The sequence below is a fragment of the Nanorana parkeri genome, unplaced genomic scaffold (genome assembly GCF_000935625.1).
Source record: "Nanorana parkeri isolate BGI_ZX_2015 unplaced genomic scaffold, ASM93562v1 scaffold1038, whole genome shotgun sequence".
NCBI classification, from domain to species: Eukaryota; Metazoa; Chordata; class Amphibia; order Anura; family Dicroglossidae; genus Nanorana; species Nanorana parkeri.
In genome coordinates this window covers 173,926-195,244 of record NW_017307306.1, presented here as the reverse complement: position 1 = coordinate 195,244, position 21,319 = coordinate 173,926, and the positions used below count along the sequence as shown (strand labels likewise).

The 21,319-nt window shown below is 44.0% G+C and overlaps 1 protein-coding gene across 1 annotated transcript in view; it reads left to right on the top strand.

Annotated features, from left to right (window-relative positions):
- Window positions 1-13,806, top strand: part of LOC108796011 (protein CLEC16A-like) — a 43,451-nt gene extending 29,645 nt beyond the window's left edge. The window contains exons 5-6 of the mRNA XM_018567375.1: window positions 7,992-8,097; window positions 13,742-13,806. Coding sequence (XP_018422877.1) covers window positions 7,992-8,097; window positions 13,742-13,806 — 171 coding nt within the window. The remainder of the gene's footprint in view (window positions 1-7,991; window positions 8,098-13,741) is intronic.
- The last annotated feature ends 7,513 nt before the right edge of the window (window positions 13,807-21,319 follow it).

Below are 21,319 nucleotides of genomic sequence, written 5' to 3'. Positions count from 1 at the left end.
CCCTGCCACACGAAGTCTTTGAGGCAGGACTGTAGGGCTGTAAAGTACCAACGGGGGATCACTGTACGAAAGAGGTATAAGAGTTGGGGCAGAAATAGCATTTTAAACTATGCCAGTCTCGCGGACCATGACAGAGTCTTCTTACCCAGAGCTACCAGCTCCTTCCTAAGCCTCTCCAAAAATGGGGGAAAATTGTGTTGGAACAGCTCAGACATAGCGCTGGGTATGGTGACTCCCAAATATACAATGCCCGGATCAGGCCAGTGATAGTGCGTTTGGGCTTTTATGGTCTTAGGGCTGTGGGGCTTTTATGGTCTCCATGGTCTCCGCATCCATCCCTAGATTCAAGATTTGAGATTTGGCAACATTTACCTTATAATATGACACAGAGGCATACAAGTGAATAACACGGGAGACTTCCCGCAGGGAAGACACGGGATTCGATAGCATTAATAGGACATCGTCCGCGAACAGGTTGATCTTGTGGGAGTGATGTGCTACTGAGATTCCAGTTATCTGCGGGTTCATTCTAATCGATTCAGTGAAGGGCTCTATGGATAAATTAAATATCAGGAGTGAAAGAGGGCACCTCTGCCTAGTCCCATTGGTAATTTGGAACGGGCTTGACAGAGTACCTGACGTGAACACCTGGGCCGACGGGCACGAGTAAAGGGCTGTTATAGCTGAAAAGATGTGGCCTACAAATCCAAATTTGGTCAAAACCTGGCGCAGGTATGACCAGTGGTCCCTGTCGAACGCCTTCTCCGCATCTAGTGCCAGAAGCAGAGAAGGAACCCCAGAGGCCCACGCCTTATGGATGATATTTATCACTCGTCTCGTGGCATCAGGAGCTTCACGTCCCTTAGTGAACCCCGTTTGGTCTGGCTTGACCAGCGTCGGGATTACATCAGTCAGGCGTTGTGCCAAAAGTTTGGCATATATTTTAAGGTCACAGTTTAGCAGGGAAATGGGGCGAAAATTTTGGGGGGAATCCGGTGTCTTACCTGGTTTAGGTATAGTCACAATGAGGGCTTTCAACATCTCTGGAGGAAAAGATCCCAAGGCAGCAGCAGCGTCGAACACCTTCAATAAAAATGGGGTCAGGGTTTTTTGGAAAATCTGGTAATATTCGTTGGAAAACCCATCCGGGCCTGGAGATTTGCCCTTTGGCATATTGTTAATAGTATTAGCTAGTTCGGTTGGGGAGAAAGGAGCATTGACCCGAGCAAGCTGAGATTCCGTGAGATGAGGCAGGCGTAGGGATTCTAAGTATGACACTATGTCCGAGGACGTGGGTTGTGGAATCGAGGTGTCATCCTTGAGGTTGTATAGTTTGCTATAATACAAGCTAAAGGAGTCAGCTATGTCTTGAGGGTGCCACATCTTATGATTAGAGACTGGGTGGAATAAGTACGGTATCTTGGATGCAGCGCGGGTCTGTTTAAGTCTACGGGCTAAGAGTTTACCGGGTCTGTTGCCGCAAGAATAAAAGTGAGCTTTGAACTTAAAAGAGCTCGCCTCGAATTGGTCTGTCAAAAGCAGTCTCAATTCGAATCTCAGCTTGTTCAAGGTGGAGAGGTGTTGTGGGTCGGGGCAGGATTTGTTTTGAGTATCTAGGGACCGAATTTGGGTTAGAAGGTGGTCGATTCTCTGCTTACCTTGTCTCCGCGCCCTGGCTCTGATCTTCAGAAGGAGGCCACGCACGTAGGCCTTATGCGCATTCCACAGGTTGAACGGGTCAAGGGAGGTTGGTGCGTTGAGCTCAAAAAATTCCTGTAGATCCTTAGTTATCTTCAGAATGTTCTCGGGTTTGCGGAGCAAAGATACATTGTTGCGCCATACATATGTTGAGGTGTAGGGTTGGGTCTCCGAAAGGCGTATAGTGATCGGAGCGTGGTCAGACCAGGTAATGCCGTGGATAGTAGACCGCAGTACTCTGGGAAGAAGACCTCTGTCCACTGCGAATAGGTCAATCCTGGAGTATGAGTTATGAGCTGATGAGTGGAATGTGAAGTCCTTTTCCGAGGCATGTTGGCATCTCCATACGTCGAACAGGTTCTCTTTATGGAGCCAGGGCTGAAGCGAGGGGAGGTTGCGGCTGGAGGGCTTGGTAGAATCTAGCTGGCGATCAGGTACAAGGTTAAAGTCTCCAGCGACTAGGAGAGAGCCTTTCTGTATGGAGGACTTTTTCTTGAGGACCTTGGTCAGAAACCGTGGTTGGTGCGTGTTGGGTGCGTATACGTTGACAATGGTGTAGTGCACCGAGTTGATGGAGCAAACCAAAACAATGTAACGTCCCGCCTCATCGATCACAGAGTCAAGAAGCAAGAAGGAAACAGTGTTCTTGATCGCTATCATCACTCCGGCCTTCTTCCGCGGTCCGTTGGCACACAAGATGTGAGGAAATAAGTTGTGGGAGCAGTGCGGGGGCCGGTCGGTGCAAAAGTGGGTTTCTTGAACACAGAGGATATCTGCTTCCAGGGACACTGCTTCTTTCCATAGAGACCTTCTTTTGGCCGGGTGGTTCAGGCCTTTGGCGTTGAGAGAAAGAAGTGTGAGGCTCATGGTGTCCGGCAGTATCTAAGGATGTCCAGGTCAGTTATAGTCCGCCAAGTGGGGAAGTGGTAGGTCGGTCGATGTTACTAGTCTTAGGCAGGTGGCAGAGGCACATAGTGGTAGGCAGAGCAGAAAGAAGAAAAACAAAAACAAAGCAGTTCACTAGTTCCGTAAAAATAAGCGTTCCAAAAAATGGAACAAGAGGCAGTATCTGGTACTGCGCTGTGGTGGGGGTTAGAGTGTGTGGCCATTACAGACGGCGGATCTGAGGCAGAAAGGGCCCTCCCGACCTCTCAGGTCTGTGGGGTGGATTTGCGTTTCCGAGCCACCAGGTTCCAATCCTCCCCCGGGTCCGTCGATGCATGGCGGTCCTTGATCGGAGCTTCTGGGGCAGGGGATATCCCCCATTGGTTCAACAGGGCCAAACCCTGGTCTAGGGAGATTATGGAATACGTGGTGTCGTCCATGGATATCAAAAGCTTGGTTGGATAGCCCCACTTGTAGTGTATATTTTGGTTCCTGAGTGGCTCCGTGATGGGCTGCAGTTTCCGGCGGAGCGAGAGAGTGTGCTGCGAGAGGTCCGCATACAGCTGTAGTTTTGCATAGTCCGATGGCAAGGAGGAAAGCCTGGCTGCTTTCATGATTTTGTCCTTGATGTGATAGAAGTGGATGCGCATCAGAGTGTCCCGTGGCAACTTGTCAGGCAGGTGGGACGGTTTGGGCAGTCTATGGATGCGATCAATAACTAGTTCAGAGTCTGAGAGCGTAGGTAAGATCGCCTTGAACATTGTTTGAACGTATCCAGTTAGTTCAGGTTGGCCAACCGACTCCGGAATGCCTCTGATCTTGAGATTGTTTCTGCGATTACGATCTTCCAAATCTGCCATTTTAGACTTGAGCCATATTATGTCGTCTTCCCTGTCATTATGAGCATCCACTAATTCGTTGAAATTAGAGGCGAACTCCCCCAGCTTCTCCTCAATGTGGGAGACTCTGCCCACCACCTCTTGCACTTCCGCTTTAAATTGCCTAGCAAGCTGTTGCATGTCAGAGGTGGATAGTGGTGCGCAGTGACACAAACATATCCTTCAGTGTAGAATTCGACAGAGGCTTGTCTGCGGTGGGGAACGAGTTAATAGGTGTCACTAGTTCTCTGGTAGCATCCCTGGACAGGTGAGCAGGGCTCTCCTATCTCCCCCTGGTGGTCTAGGCCTGAAAGCCGCGGCCTCGATTTTTTTCTGGGCTGCCCGAGGTGATCGATGAGGACTTGTGTGAAGCCTGGGAGGATGGTGGGCTCTGCGGCTGTCTAGGAGGCTTCTCGGGGCCTGGGTAGCTCTTACCTTCAGGCCGGTGGTCATAATCCGAGTCCCGGACCCCTCTATCATCCAAGTGGGAGGTGATCGGCGTGGAGTGCTGCAGGCCGGCGCCATTTTGCTGCGGCTTACGGCCCGATGGATTGAAGAAAGCCGTCATTTTCTGCGGCCGGGCGGCGGATTTTTTCTTCCGGGACATGTCCGGACCTGCCCCTGAGATGGTCGGGGTAAGTGGGGAGATGATGCCGGGTCCCGATGCGGTGGTTGTTACGGTCCGCCGTCTGCTCGGGCACGGAGCTCGGCCTCAAGCAGCCATCCGTCCCAAGCGCTGGCCACGCCCCCCGAATGGTGTATTTTTATCGGTTTAATATTCATTTGAGAAACATTTGCGCAATTATCTCAGAGCCTACAAATTTAGTATCACCATCTTTTTATTCTACCGGGCCTGCGCTTCAGAAAATATATGGTTTGGGGGGTCTTTTACAAACGCTAGCAACCCAGCAGCTGAAAATCAAATCAATAGGAAAAAATTGCAAAAAATGCAAAAATGGCTTGGCCAGCTGATTTGAAATTTTTTCCGGAGGGCTTGGCAGCGAAAGGGTTAAAATCCCAGCCTTCTGCCAGTTTCACCATGAGAGGGTTAATCCTGTGCTTACATCATCTACTATGTGGAATGTTGTGCGTTCTCCATGCTCTCTTTACTTCAGTAAAGACCTTAGTAAAAATTAGAGGTCCTCAACTTTTGGTTTGCTGGCCATTCTTTGTTGGATATACATGGTATTGTGTAAAAAGAGCAGGATGGATTTTTTGCTTTGTTCTAGACACATGGGGAACAGTCCTGCTGGTCCAGGTACTCCACTAATGACTCCAGTGCTGCTTGCAGCGTGTCTACATATGTGGCCGATGTCTACAGCGTGGAATCATTGTGCCCTCGCCTCCTGAAGTGACCTTCGAGCACTGTATCTCTGCTGATATCTACTCTTTGCTGTAAAGACTCTGCAGTTTTAGTTGTGTGGTTCTGATATTTGGTTCATCTTTTGCACCTCAGGCATTCATCAAGGTGCTGGCTCTAGTACTAGCCTTGCTGTGCTCTTGTAATAATCCAGTTGTAGGGTAGCTAGATGACCTCCTACTGAGGGAACATTTGCCTCAAGTTCTGGTGGACAACATAGCCCTGTCTGCCCAGACCTTGCAGTTGGTTGGCTGGATCTTGCACCTCCATAAATTAGTGCTGGAATCAAATCTTCCCTTGAAATATCTAGGTCTACTCCTAGACACAGAACAAGCTGGAGTTTTTTTCCCCAGGAGAAATTATAAACTCTCCCAGACTTGTATTATTCAGTCCATTAGTCGCCCGATTCTTTACTTCTGAATGAGAGTCCTGGGTTGGTGGTAGCCTCCTTTGATGTATTTCCATTTGCCCAGATTCTCTCCAGACCCCTACAACACAATATTCTTTCACCATGGGACAAATCAGTCCAGTCCTTGGACAGACCAATTTGTCTGGTACCGAGGACCAGGCTGTCCCTGGCTTAAAGCGACACTAAACTCAAAAATTAAATAATAAAAATAGCTTTTATTTGATAAATAATAAATTACTGCGCAACTTTTTGTCATTGTTCATCTCTTAATGCTCCAAAATCTATTTTATTTTTCTCCATCCACAACGTCCTACCAGAGGGTGGCTACTTTTCTTCTCCATGGTCACTATGTGTGCTGAAAAGTAGCCACCCTCTGTGCTAATTCATGTGAAGGACTACAACATGCTGAGGGCGTGTTTTCTAAGTCTCCACTCACAAATCCTCCCCTCTAGACTCTGCAAGGAGCTGGGATTTCTTAAGCAACAGGATATGTTTCTCTCCCACACTAATATATGATCTTTGATTTCTCTCCTCCTGGCTTGCCAAGGAGGGAGTGTGGGGTGAGCTGATTGTGATCACAAACTTTCTGAGGAAGTTCAGCATGTGAGATGTCACCAGCCTCATATTTTCTTCTGAGTTTCAGCTCACATGCTGAATCTGGTCACACAGTCTCAGAGGATACAGCTCCTACATTTGAAATAACATTGTTTTTCTGTGTAGATTGTGGTGAACTTGATGTTTGTTGTAGATTTGTTGCAAATGTGATTGATCAGAGCATTGCAGAGGAGTTAACAAGCAGTGAAACTGTCACAGTGTGTATAGTGAGAAGAGGGGGAGGAGGCAGCTGTGTGCAGTGAGGGATGATTACTCTCTGCCGCATGGGAGTTGTAGGCAAAGAAGGATGTGCATGTGACCAGAATCAATGTGCACGGCTCTTACTAAAGGACAGGAAGTGTGACTGGAGAGAAGAGCCACGGGAACGAACACAGCGGACTTTCTAAAGGGATTAAAATTAGGGACGCACCGATACAGAGTATTTGGGCGAGTAGTTGTACTCGCCCAAATGCTCCAATACTTACCTCCGATACCAGAACTTCTGGTCAGAGTGGGATCTAAGGGAGCATGGAGCTGGCTTCCTTTCCAATCAGGAAGCTGAGCGTCGCATCATATTGCGCGTCCAGGCTTCCTGATTGGTCAGGAAGCCAGGCAGCCCCTGCAAGTGAGGCCTGTGTTCTTTTGCTAGAACACCGGCTTCACAGGCAATCATGAAGCCGGGCAACGGTCGTGATCCGCGGACCGACTTCCTGATAATCGGGGCACACGGCATCGGTACTCAGCATGGGCGAGTATCAAAAAAAAAAATATTGGTGCTCATACTTGATACAGAAAAACCTGTATCGTTGCATCCCTAATTCAAATAGTAAGACTTTATTTTAAAACATAAATGGATGTGGCCTTGGAGAATGTTCATTGTGTAGATGTGTATAAGGTGAAAAAAGCTGAGGGTTTTGTGTCGCTTTAATACTTCAAGAATGTGGCTCAGAAGTCGGGGAAAATTCCTTCCTGTCTTTTCATGGATTCTCATGATGAATGCCAACCTGTCAGTCAGGGAAGGTGTCCTGGGCACCCTCTTGGTGCCGGGGACTTGGATGTCAAAATGTAGTCTCCCGATCAACATCCTTTTGAGCTTTGGGTGATTTGGCTGTTCCTGTAGCGCTGGAACACCCAGCTGGAGCACCTGAATTTCTGTGAAGCAGGTCTTTGGACGGACTCCAAGCTTCTCTCTACAGTTTCAAAATGACAGAAAATTTTGACTGCCCCCATAGAAAGACTAGGGACATTGTGACCGTTCTCTCAGCAACATACAATGCATCTAGAACGTTAAACCTTTGTTAGAACTTATAGTGTTCAAATATAGTTTACAACTGGTAGTCAGATCTGCCAGGACAGTACAGAGCAGGGTTAACTGTGGTAAACATTAACCTCCCTAGCCCCCTTGTATTCCAGAGGAATATTCAGTTTAGAGAAACATTTCTTTCAAAATAGAGCAAGCAATGTGTAAGCGGCTATTTTTTTTAAGTTGTGCTATATGAATAAGAACATTTAATAAATATAAAATAGTTATGTGGCTACAAAAGTTGAAGTACACTTTTTAAAGAGATTTCTAGTAGTGTAGTATGAATAATAGAATAATGTGTGGTTGATGCTTACATCTATGATTTTACATTGCCTCAATAAGGAGTAAACTCATCTTTAAGATATGATTTTACAGGTTTAAGCCCCTTTTGAAAATGGCTTTTAAAAAGAGGATATGATATATCAAGCCCCATTTTCACCTGCAAATGGGGCCAGATCGCTGAGTCTCATAAATTCCTATGTGAGACTTGTGCAATCTCCTGCAAGCAGGAGGCTCTGTATAATCCAATAACAAGTGCCACCACCTACAATTAGGTGAATAGCCTATGATTACCCATGCATGACTGCACCTGAATGCAGACTATCTGTGTCCACGTGCCTGTCATCTGCAGGTAATTGCAGCCTGTCTAAATACATTTCAACATCTGTGGGGGGTGACCACTGCTCTTGTGTTATACATCGCCTCCTAGCAACAGGAGAGCACATGAGTCTCATGGATGAGTTCGTGAGACTTGGAGTTCCGGCCCCAATTCACAGGTGTGAATGGGGCTTTAGAGTTTGATAAACTGTAATAAATTTTATTTTTGCTTCAACACATTTTAACATTTTTTATTTTATTTCCCAGCACACCAATGATTTTGCATTGTACACAGAGGCTATCAAATTCTTCAATCATCCAGAGCACATGGTTAGGGTTGCAGTTCGTAACATCACTTTGAATATTTATAAAGGTAAGAACATTTTTTCTCAATAGTTGACCTTTACTGCAGGATGGCAACCTTTAACCGTACTTTAGGGGTTCTACCAAAGTATATCCCCCAAAAAAAGGTTAAACACTTATGAGAAATCCTGCAGCTCGCTGTATAACAGCATTAAAACAGTTTTGCCAGGGAGTGAGGCAACCCAGTTGTTTGGCTCATCAGCTCATTGATATACCATTTTCTTGTTAAAAGTGGTAAATTAATTTCATAAAGGTTAAAGTCTAGTTGATGGTACTGAGGTATTGTGTTGGTAGTACTTGGTACTAAAATGTTACAGTACTTAACTTTCTGTCCAGCTGAGGCACTGTAGCCCTACAAAAAACACATACAAAGTTCAAATGTGCATCCACTACTCCAAGGTCTTATGGCTCTATATATCGGGTCCCAGCAAGCTTGATAACCACCAGCAGTTAGTAAGTGAAAGGTCCATATGAGCTTAACAGTAGTATGGCCGCACCAATGTAAAACATGGCAGGGAAAACCACATATGTAGAGATACGTAAGGAAATTACATTGGGTGCATCACTAGTGCATCAACTGAGAAAACACCATGATCATAGGCTTAAAAACAATTTTGCACTTACAAGAGGTAGAGATGACTGGCTCTGTTGCAGCCTCTGGCAGATGTATACTAGACCTGTTTTGGCCAGGGGTCAGGCTGTAGTCTAGGTGGGATTCCTCTGAAAACTGAGAAGGCACTGGTAAGGCAGAGCAAGGCACCCACCTGAAAGTGTTGCAGCAGAATCCTCGTGCCTGTGTATCAAGGCTCTGGTGTCTTCTTCAAGGTCTGGTCTTTAGACAATATGTTTCAGGATCTACCATTTTTCAAACCTTACAGAGACAACTATACTTCTATAAACAACTGGGGGCACAAATTACAAGCCACAACAGGAAAATACTTGTAGACAGACAGGCTTTCTAATGAAAATAAGTGTTTGTAAATCCATGTGTAAGGCCTCATTCACACACAACGCAAGAGCAAAATTGTATATTGCGTATATGCGCGTATATATGTGCGTATATGCGTGCACTATTTGCATTCCCAGGGTGCATCATTCCTAATAGAAATTGAATGAACTGTATACGCGCTTATATCTGCGTAAACATGCGTATGTGCGTAAAATATGCGGAAATACTCTGCCCGGACGCATCTCTGTTCCATTCTGTTTTTGCGCATTTTTACGCTAAGTAAATATACGGCTCCATACGCGGCTATGTGTATGGAGCTATTTGCATATGTTGCATATGGTACAATACGCACGTATGCGCGGCAGTGTGAATGAGGCCTAAGAAAACGTTTTTGGAAAAATGATATTGGCAAAAGAAGAGGGAACCCAAAAATTAAGTAAAATAAATAATATTTTTTTCATCAAAAATATCCAGTCAGAAATTGTTGGAAGATGAGGGTAATCAATAAAGGGATAACAAAAGGATAACAAAAATGACAGACTACTGGTAATTGGTATATATTCAGGGATATCTGGCTTGAATTGCAATGGGCTGGATAAAAGTTCTATTACAATTGACTTAAAGTGACATTAAACCCTCAGATTTTTTAACATAAACCAATACTGTAATGTGTACCTTACTGTAATCCATGGCTGTTTCCCTTCTCTTTGCTGCTCTTCCTTTTAAATCCTCATGTCTTCTCATGCTTGGGGGGAACTTCCCTTTTGCAGCTGGTTGCCTCTTCCTGTAGTGCTGGCTCAGGTTTCAAACCAACACACAGACACCATGTATCCCTTTCAGAGACAAGGTAGTCTGCTGCAAAATAGAAGTTCTGTCCAGCATGAGAACAGATACAGATTTAAAAGGAAGAGCAGCAAAGAGAAGGGAAACAACCATGGATTACGTAAGGCACACATTACAGTAGTGTTTTATGTTAAAAAATCTGAGGGTTTAATGTCACTTTAATAATAATAATAATTTGGACTGCATGATCATTAGTACAATCCTTTGGAGAAAGAACTACACTAATTCTTGTCCACAGATATTAAAATAGTAAGAATAATAGGAACGAGATGAAGAAAATTGTGAAATAGCAATATATGACAACTAGATGACAAACAGAAATAAATACATTTTCAAAGCCAATACAATTAATAAAGTAGATAGTGCTGGCAACACTTAAAACCTGTAAGAAATTGTAGCAAGATTGTATGGCAAATAAATAAGTTGATAAGACCATCTCTATAAAATGTGACTCTGCATGAATAAACAAAGAAAGATGACACTAAAATATGAATGAGGTATAATAAGTTATAAGAGTAAGTTTATAAACAATTCAGATTCGTTCTATGAGACGTGGACAAAGACACAGAGAGAACACCACTCACAGCACCCCTCCAGTCGTCGTCTGTAATAGGGCCTAGGTCATTCTCCCACTTACTCCTGACACTCAAAGGGGATTGTAGTGTTGAGTTGGTTAATAGGCAGATATATAGATGAGAAATAATACCCTTTAGTATTGCAGGCGGCAACAAGGGTATCCGTGTGGAGAGGCGCTACCAAATTGGAAAGTCAGAGAATGTCTGAGTTGCAAATATTGATAAAAGGCTGTTGGAGGCTATCCAAATTGGGATTGCAGTTGTTGGAAGGAACAAAGGATTTTATCATCATACATCTGAGTGACTTTATGCACCCCGCCCGCCACCAATTCCTGAAACCCTGCAGTATGAGGAGCTCTGGAAGCCTACCATTGTTGCAAATTGGAGTAAATCTAGTATGCCCCAAAGTATGTAGGCGTCGTTTAGCCGTCTCCCATACACGTCCCAATAAAACGAATGTGGCAAGATGGGAAAACTTTTTACAGGACAAGTCCATCTCCAAAGGGTCATAGCCATCAAAAAGATACTGAAGAGAACGAAACAATTGTGCATGCATCGCCTCGCACCCCCAGCCAGAGAAATTATATAATTAGGAGGCAAGAAATTAAAGCCAAGGTTTAGGGAGAGTTAATCCTCCCAAATCCTTAGGTCTTTGTATGGCATGGCGCCCACAAGTTTTATCTGGAGATCTACTTTTCAAATGACAAACTCAATGAGATCTACCAATTAAAAAAACCTACATTCAGGGGTGGGAGGGGGCGTGGCAGTGCATTGAAGTCAATGGCACATTAGTGCCTGCGTTCCGGCCCAGTGCGATCTGCAAAAATTTGTACAGAGTGCTACTCCCCATTGAGAAACGCATTAATGAACAGGAAGTGATGTAAAGCACTTTCATAACTGGGGACACATAGTACTATGTGTCCATAGTTATTTACAAACACTGGAGTGATCAGCTGATTGCTCCAGCGTTTGCTCTGCACAGAGGATCGGAACATATCACTGATATGTACCGATCCTCTGCCGCTCGGCCAGGCACAGAGGGGGGCTCAGCCCGCAGGTTTTCCTCTGGATCCCCGCTGCTCTCCCCTGTCTGTATGCAGTGGGGTTTTGAGGAGAAGTGAAGGAAGCCCTAGAGCCGGCAGGGGGAAGGGGGCGGAGGAGGGAGCCGCTGTCACAGCAGCATGGCCGAGCGGTGAGGAGAGCCATCGGGTGTGAGATCCTGGCCGAGCGTCTCCGTCTCCTCACTGCTCGGCCATGCTGCTGTGACAGCTGCTCCCTCCTCCGCCCCCCTGCGGCCGAAGCGCTTCCTTCACTTCTCCTCAGATCCCCGCTGCATACAGATGGGGAGAGCAGCGGGGATCCAGAGGAAAAGCTCCACGGCGGGAGGACAGGACGCAGCTTATCGCGATCTACCAGTGTCCACTTTGCGATCGACTGGTAGATCGCGATCGACCTAATGGGCGACCCTGTTGTAGGGTCACCAATTTCGGTCGGGCCTGCTTTCGTTTACAAATAAGGTCCCTAAAAATACTGGTTCCCCCCCTAAAAAACATTTTAGGGGGGAACCAAATTGAGCAAGATATACTATAATTCAGGAGCATATGGGGATACAAGACAAATCAGCTGTCAATGGGTTTGGTAAAGATAAAGCAAAAAGGAGCGCCTCCATAGTGTAAAACCATATTTAATAAAAAAAAGGCACACAGCTAGGGCTTACTTACAAACAACTGTAGAGAACAGGCATGTAACGAGGATGGGTAAACTAAATCATGAACAAAGGCGAGCTGGAGTATTGATGTTAAACCAGAGTCTGCTGCCCCCAAGTATTCCACGGGTTTACATATTTCTGAGGCAACGCCCCTTTCATCAGAACCTATGGAACACCCTGCTCTTAAGTCTTAGAAGTTGACCAATCACGGTCATCCACTAAGCTGGTCACATAGGACCGTAAAACCAATCTCTAATCGTCAGGTCATTGCTGCAGACTCGTCTAAACAACACCAGCTGAAGGGCCTGTTCACATGATCAGGTCCTGATCAGGTGCGGATCTGCATACTGATGCAGTGCGTTTTGGCCGCGTTTTTGATGCGTACAAGTAAAAAAAAAATAATATATATTTTTTTTTTTGGCTGGAGTGGGGCTGTTAGTATGTTAGCTGCAGTGCGTTTTTGCCGCGTTTTGGACGCGTTTGCGTTTCCTGACCGTTTCCGGACCTGACAAAATGTGACATGCAGTATTTTTTCTGTCGTAAGCTGAACGGACTGCGCACGTGAGAACTGGAGCCCATAAAACACATAGGGATACATTGGGATGCATTTTGAGTGCAGCAGCGTACGTAGCCGGTCAGCACACAAAACGGACATCGTGTGAACAGGCCCGAAAACCATCAATGGGTAGCCGGCATGAAAAAAAATCCTCAGTATCCACCACAGGCCACATTGCCTGAAAAACTTGGAACTGGAGGAGGATAGCAACATGCCTCCACATTTTGTATCCCCTGTCGGCAAAAGAAAAAAGCGGACAGCGAAGCGGGTTGTGGCAGTGTAGGCAAAGGACAGACCACCATGCCATGTCCGCACTGCCCCAAGCTGACAAGTGGGGAACAGAATGTGTCATTTAAATGACAAGACGGCCTCTGCAAGGGATGGAACTGGCAACAAGAGAAACAATGTATACATAATAAAATAAACCCCCATAGTATAGATGAATGATACAAAACAGACACTTAAAAATAAAAACACACATAGTGAATATATCATGATAAGAATAACACTCAAAATGCATCAATGATGGGAAATTACCTTAAAGGGACATATGCTTGGACAAAGTTTTACACACATGGGGAAAAAATCAGTGTAATAAAACTGTATAATGAATAATAGGAATCCAAGGACTAGCACTGCCCCATTAAAAACGTAACTGAGGGTCCAAGACCCAATCTGAAAACTAAAAGGAAATATGTGCAAAATGGAGACTAACATGTGAATGGATAATAAAACAATTAGATAAATGTATATAAAAAAAAATGGAATGAATATAGGATGATGAATAAATGTATATAACCACTGGAAATAATGTATGTTGAAAAAATATTAATATTAAACATAGATAATAACATTAAGAAAAAAGAAATGTAAGATTGGATGAAGGTTAGCAAGGGTGTAAAATTACAATGCTGTTGCTAATTCTAACCCCTCATTGAGTCCCATCGGAAAAAGGCTATTTAAGGAATAAATCCAGAATGCCTCTCTAAGGCATAATCTCTTGAATCTATTCCCCTCATCTAGATCTGAGGAAATCAACTCGATGCCAAACACCCTCAAACCCTCTGGACTATGATTGTGGAACCTAAGGAAATGTATTGGTAGCGAATGATCTTCTACTTTGTTTAAAATATTCCTCTTATGCTCACTAAACCTGGTCCGTAGGGCTCTAGAGGTGCGTCCTACATATAATTTGGGTTTGGTAAAGGGTCTATAAGAAGTATATTAGATTTGTCCCAGTTTACTAAAAGACCAGAATATATAGCAAAATCCGACAGATGTACCATAACACTATGCAAGGAAGACTGAGTGTCTGCCAAGAAAAGCAAGGTGTCAACAGCATATAGTGCGAGTTTATCTTTCGAACCACTTTTAAAACCTATAATATTTGGAGACTGTCTAATTATGGCAGATAAAGGTTCAAAGGCCAATGCAAACAGTAGTGGAGAAAGCGGGGAACCTTGTCTGGTGCCCCTCTGTAAACAGAAGCCAGAGGAGAAGGCATTGTTAACCCTAATCTTAGCGGAGGGAGTGTGATATAGAAAACGTATCCAAGCACCAAATCAAGGCCCAAATACGGATAAAATGGCCCATAAGTATCTCCATTCAACACTATCTCATGCCAGAAATGCTCTATTACCAGTAATGTCTATAGGTACTTGCATGTTCAGATATGCGTAGGTTAATAGTAGTGGATTTCTTAGGTAGAAAACCAGATTGATCTGGATACACAATAGATGAGATTTTCTTAGACAATTTGTTAGCCAGCACCTTAGCTAGAATTTTAACGTAATTGTTCAACAGTGAAATCGGTCTATAGGATTCTGTTTGGAGGGGGTCTTCATGTTTTTTTAGGAAGCACAATAATAGTGGACTCATACATAGTGCTTGGGAGGCATCCCAAGTCTAGTGCTCCATTGAGAGTTTGCAGTAAAAGAGGCAGGATAGATTGTCTGTCTATAATTCTTATAGACCTATATTGGCAACCCATCAGGACCAGGGACCTTGCCATTTGGAAAACTAGCAAGTGCTTGTTCAATCTCCTGGATAGTAATAGTGGCCTTTAGGTCCAAGGCATCTGCCGCATCTAAGGTAGCCAGAGTTATACCTGAGCGATACCTTGCTAGGTCAACATCAGAATATGTTGCTTTAGAGGTATACAGTGATGCATAGAATTGAGAAAAGACATTCAGTATATGTTGATTATCTGTACAAAGAGAGCCCGAAGAGTCCATAATGGACCCAATATGGGATGATGCTTATTGAGAGCGACTGCCACGTACCTGAGGTGAGACTGTAGTAGTGAAGAGGCCTCCCTTGCACCTCCGGTCTTGAGGCCTCTGGGGATCTATACAGAGACCTGGCGGACACCGAGTGGCACGAGTGCCGGTGGTGTGGAGCACCGTGCAAGCCTCAATCCAAAGTCCGAGCCGGGGTCAAGTCCAATCTGGCAACGAAGTACAAAAGGGCAAAGCAGAAGAATGGTCAAGTTCCAAGCCGGGGTCGGTTCCAATCAGGCACCAAAGTACAATAGGGCAAGGCAGAAGAATGGTCAGTATACGAATCCGAAGTCAAGGGCAGGAAGCAGGCAAGAGTAGTCACTAGGGTTCCGGGTCAAAACAAGTCCAAACAGATAACACACAGCACAGGAACAAGGAGAGACTGAAGATAATGCAGCAATTTGGCAGTGTCCAAGCTGGGCTTAAATAGGGGAAGTGATAATTGAGGTTTAGGTCACTTCCTGTGCGCCTCCTTGGCGATTTCCCGCCTTGCTGAATCGTGCCGTCTGCGCATGCGCGGGTTGGCACAAAGATGCGCTATTGGCGCATGCGCAGTTGGCGCAGATGTGTTCCGGTTCATGAGGCTACGTGCTGTTGGCGCATGTGCAGATGGCACTCGACTCTTACAGCGACCAATCTGAGCCAGAAGCCTACCCTAGGCATCTCCATCAGCCCAGAATCAGCCTTCGTAAAAAATAATTTGTTTTGTGCCCTTGAATGTACAAGAGATGCAAGGTCACTGGTGGCCTTGGTCCAAGCAGCTTGTGTAGCATCAGATCGATAAGATATAAATGTCCTTTCACTATCTTCAACTTGCGTTGTCTAGTGGCTGACCTAATAACGACTAACATGTTTAATGAAAAGACCTCAAAGGTAATCCTTGAACAATTTTTAATAGATATTTATTTCATTTTTGATTTAAAAAAACCCAGTATTGTTTATTTTACATTAATATTGGGTTCCCTCTTATAATTTCTCCTTTCCTAATTGTACATTACAGGACACAGAATTTCATTCTGGAACCTTGGTTTATGCAGCTGCCTTTAGACAGATGGAAACTGGCAAGGCAAAGCTGTGAGGACTAGAGCTGCAGCTAACTATTATTTTCAAAATCGATTAGTTAGCCGATTATTAAGTTCGATTAATCGGTTAATCGGATAAACAATAAAATACATTTTAAAAAATGGCTCCAGTGATGGGACTACTAGTTTGTATTGAGGTTGTAGTCCATCACAGGAGCAAGCTTGGAGCGGTGGAAGTAAAAAAGAAAAAAAATAGTGTGGTGTGCAATATAGTGAAATGGAAAGTGTAAAATTATACAGCAATGAATGCAGAATGGCACCGGCTATAGAGGACTACAAATCCCAGCAATAGTACATTATACAGCGCAATGCAGAATATAACCAACTATAGAGGAGTACAACAAATCCCAGCAATAGTACATTATAGCTGGCGGTATTCTGCATTGCGCTGTATAATGTACTGTTGCTGGGTTTTGTAGTCCTCTATAGCTGGTGGTATTCGGCATTGCACCACTGTATAATGTACTATTGCTGGGATTTGTTGTGCTCCTCTATAGCTGGTGGAATTCCGCATGGTGCTGTATAATGTATTATTGCTGGGATTTGTAGTCCTCTATACAGCGCAGTATAGCACCAGCTATAGAGGAGTACAACAAATCCCAGCAATAGTACATTATACATACAGTGTATAATGTATTGCTGGGATTTGTAGTCCTATGTATAATATACAGCACAATGTACCATCAGCTATAGAGGACTACAAATCCCAGCAATACATTATAGAGCACCATGTGGGGGAAAGTGCAGGCTTACCTGAGCAGTCTTCCAGCAACTTGCTTCTGAGATCGGGTCTGTCTGTCGACGGCTGTCATCCCCCCACACCTGCTCCTCCTTACTACATCTCCCCGCGTCCCTGTGGATGTGGGCGGGCGGTGAGCGTGAGGCAGGAAGGAGGTGCGTCGTGTAAAGCGTGGATGTGGGTCTGGCAGCGATGAGTGTGATTTGGGGAGGAGGTGCGGCGCGCAGCGTGTGTGTGGAGCCGTGAACAGGGCCGGAACTGTGAACAGGGCAGGAACTGATCGGAAGCCGATTAATCGATTATTGAAAAAGTTGACAACTTTTTCAATAATCGATTATAATCGATTATGTCGATTAGTTGTTGCAGCCCTAGTGAGGACAGCCCTGTAAACCCTCCCCACATCCAGCATGCTTCAGTTTTTTTACTAGTGTTTTGTAGGAAATCTCACTTGTCTGAGAGAAGCTAACTTTTTTTCTTTCTTAATTTTCTCAGGATTTTTGTTTCTAGCAAGTTTTCTCTCAGCTATGTAGCAGCTATGTAGTTGCTACATAGCTGCTGCAGCTCATTTCCACAGCTTCTGGATCAGTTACCTCTTGACTCTTCCTTGGGGAGATTGCACCTGGACCCCACCTAGAAGATGTGGGGTCGGCCTGCAATGTTATTTTGGGATCTGGATCCTGCATTAGGCGCTCACCTATGCACATGGTGCAACGCCTTGAGTTAGCCGTAGGGTACTATAGTGGTCCATGGCCATGATAAAACAGCCAGTGGAACCCTGTCCCTGAAGACCTATTAGAGTCTATGCCTGCTCAAAGGCCAAACATTCTTTATGGTTGACTACCAGAACCACAGTATGAGCTGCTGCACTAAGTCAGAACTAATGCCCTATCTGGAAGCCTGGGTGTGCTTTAAAGTGTATTTTCACTTTTGCAGTCAAATTTGAGAAAACCGCTCCATATGTTCGTGTTGTGTTCCTATTCACACAGCATACTGAAAAATAACTCTTTTTAAAAACCTTCTTACCTTTTTTAGATGTTTTGTTAAATCGGGCAAGATGACAGATCCCAGGTTTTTCTTAGCCCTTTCACAGTGGTCAATCCTTATAGGAAGACTTGGGACTGAAATTTAAGGATTATTTTTATCTGATAAGCATCATTAACATACAATGGGCAAGGGTACCCTTACCCCTCACAGCCCCTCCTAACATTTCAAAGAAATAGAAGCTAGAAGAAATTTTAATGCTTAAAACCCTAACCCAAGGTTAAACAATTTAACCTCCTGCTGCCCGTGCGTTGAAATTAAACGGCCGGACTGTGGATTCTTGAATGCGGGTGGGCGTTTTTAAATCTTGATCGCTTGTATTATGCATGCAGGTGTGCGGCCCCCTGCCGCTGGTGATACTGAGCTCCGCTGTGCCTGGTGTGGGCTCGGGACTGGCATAACAACTCTGTCACGGAAGATCAGTACACAATCTCTCTTTGATCTCCCCGCCGTTCTCTGAATGCAGGAAGTGAAGCATATTACATCACTTCCATATTCAGCTGTCATTTCTTGGGGGTCCCTAGGTGACATTAGGGGTCTTAAAGAGGACCTGTCACTACAGAGCTACATAAAGAGGACCAGTCACTGTATATTGGCTATCACATAGGTGGCATTTTTTTCCCCTATGTGATAGCAATAAAGTTAAGTGTGGCTGTGCGTGTCTATGGGCTCACACAGCCACTGTGGGAACACACGCATCGGTGCCTCCATAGCAGATGCTTAGCTGCTGGCTTCACTCTTGCAGGACGTAGAAAATACGGAATTTAAACATTAAAAAAAAAATGAGAACAGTTGTGGACACGATCTGTGCCTACCTTATATACAAAGAAAAAGAAGGAAGGCTTAATGACACTTTAAGCAAGACATGCTTCTTCCCTGTCTATGTCCTGTTTGAAAACATTCCAAGGAGATTTATCTTCACTGTCTGGATGTGGTATGCGCTGTTCGAGTCTTATCTCTTCCTTAAGGGCTTCTTCACACCAATTGCAGTGTGTTTCAGAGCTGTGTTTTGCCACACGTCCGATCGCACTGTGGGCCCTCTCGCCCCAGAACGAAGGGGGACAGTTTAGTGTGCGATTGCTGTGTGTTCCAGCAGCTACCGCTCTGGAACGCTCCGCAATTGGTGTGAACAAGCTCTTGGACAGTTGGTTTGATTTATTCTTTGTCAATCCTGAAGACCCCCGTAAGGGACTCCTTGCTTCTCTTCGGCCTATAGTCTAGAGGATAAGGTTTCTTCCCTGTCACAGCTCACTTAACTAGATCAGACAGTACCTCCTGGTACGGCAGGCGGCTTTGAGTTCTCTCAAGTCCTTCTTTTGATCTGTTGGTTATATGGTCTTGTTAGCATTTACTGTGTTGTCAACCTCTTAGTTGGAGTGCTTTTGGTCGTTCCATGATACCAGAATAAAATCCTGTGTTCTGTAATGTACAATTCAAAAAAGCTAAAAAAGAAAATCTTACCTGCAAAATCCCTTTCTTATAGTACATTAGAGAACACTGGTCCCTCCTCTCTGCTCAACTTTTGGCGCTAGCAGCTGATTGGCTGCAAAGATTTTGCAAATTGTTCCTTTGGCAAAAGACCATCTAAGGATAGACTTCTGTTGATGGAAAACAGTCATCAACGCAGTGGATTTCAGTCGATTCTTGCTGAATCAGCTAAAATTCGCTCTGTGTGTACCCTACTTTAGAAAGCAACTGGCCAAATATTGTGCCACTATTGTGCTTTCTCACTCCAAAACCGTCATATTCTGCTTGTTATAAAAACAAGCAAGGATCTCCATGGTAGTCTACTGACTTCCAGAATAGCCCACTTTCAGAATACAATAGAAACAGTGGGGGATTAGGGGGATGAATCTGTTCTATGATTTTTATTCAGCCCACAGGTTAAACAAAACAAAAACATATACATAACTGTGTATACCCTACTTACATTATTTACATCTGACAGTTTTGTATGATTAAAAAAAATTAAATGCTTTCTAAGCATTAATCTTGTGCAGATGTAATTTGTAAGGAGCATACAGAGCTCCTGGGATTTGTACATCTCTGTTTTAATGTATGATTTTGTTTTTTTTATAAATATATATAAAGGGATGCACCTGTACCATTTTTGCAAGTACAAGTACTGATACCCAAGTACTTACAAGTACTGATACATTTTTGTTTATTGTCATGTGACAGTTTTTCTAAAACAATATCGGCTAATGATTTCAGGACAGTGGTGGAGCGCCAGAGGTAGGTCCCAGCTGCAACCGCTACAACCCTGGTAGTTCTTATGAAAATGCCAAGTATCGGCACTGCTATCTGAAAAGTATAGGTGCATCCCTAATTAAGACTACCGTATATACTCGTCCCGAATATAAGCCGAGGTACCTAATTTTACAAAAAAAAAAATGGGAAAAAGTATTGACACGAATATAAGCCGAGGGTGGGAAATGAGGCAGCTACTGGTAGATAGATACCAATAAAATTACATTAATATTTATTTAAAAGAAACATAACTTTATACTCTATATTACACATTTTTCTTGGGAGAGAAATATTTATCTGTTAAGGTTTATTTGATTGTGAAAAAACATTCATTACTTTTTTCCCCAGAAATGATTTCAAACTATTCTTTAATATAAAGTTGTCCAGGCAAATATGTTGTGGGTTTAAAAACAATGTTAACCAATATTAGAAAAAATAACTAAATATTCACACACTCCCCTTTTTCATTAATTATAAAATGACACCTGCAGTGTCTAAAACCATAAAACCAGTGCCTCCAGTTATCACTAAAATGACAACAGTGTATCTAAGAATGACTCTCACAGGATAATAGTCCTGTTTATAATCAATAATAATAAAGAAAAAACCTAAATAAAAAAAACAAATACCTCAATTCTTTTGGAGTAGAAGGTACTATGCACCTGGTAAGGTATAACATGAAAGTAACGGATTCTGTAACAGTTACTAATATTGAATTTAATAATAATACCGTCAAGTACAGTTATTCTCTTTGTTTCAATAAAACATCCACCAATTTAATCAATATTAGTTACAAAAACTCAGTTTGCTAATAATAATTCCCAATATTCCAATAGCAAAATGCAGAACATATTAGCCAGGTATTTGAATACAATCTTTTATCAACTTTTTATTCTTTTATCAAATTTTTAGTCTATACCACCATTCATTGATAAGGAAAAAGTGTTGAGATCCATATTGGTCCAGTATCATTCTTAAAGGAGAACTATGGGGTCAGGGCTTTTCCCCATAGTTCTCTTAAGGGTCACGGGAGAACACAAACTAGCTCAGTATACCGCGAGACGCCGCAGCCGGGACGGATCCCAACAATACTGTCTGGATCCACCCAGCTGCGGGATTGACAGCTGGCTCTGCCTATCCAGAGACAGAGCCAGCTGTGCCCGCCCCCTCCCCCGTCCGTTTCGCCAGTCAGCGCTGGGGGAGGGGGGGG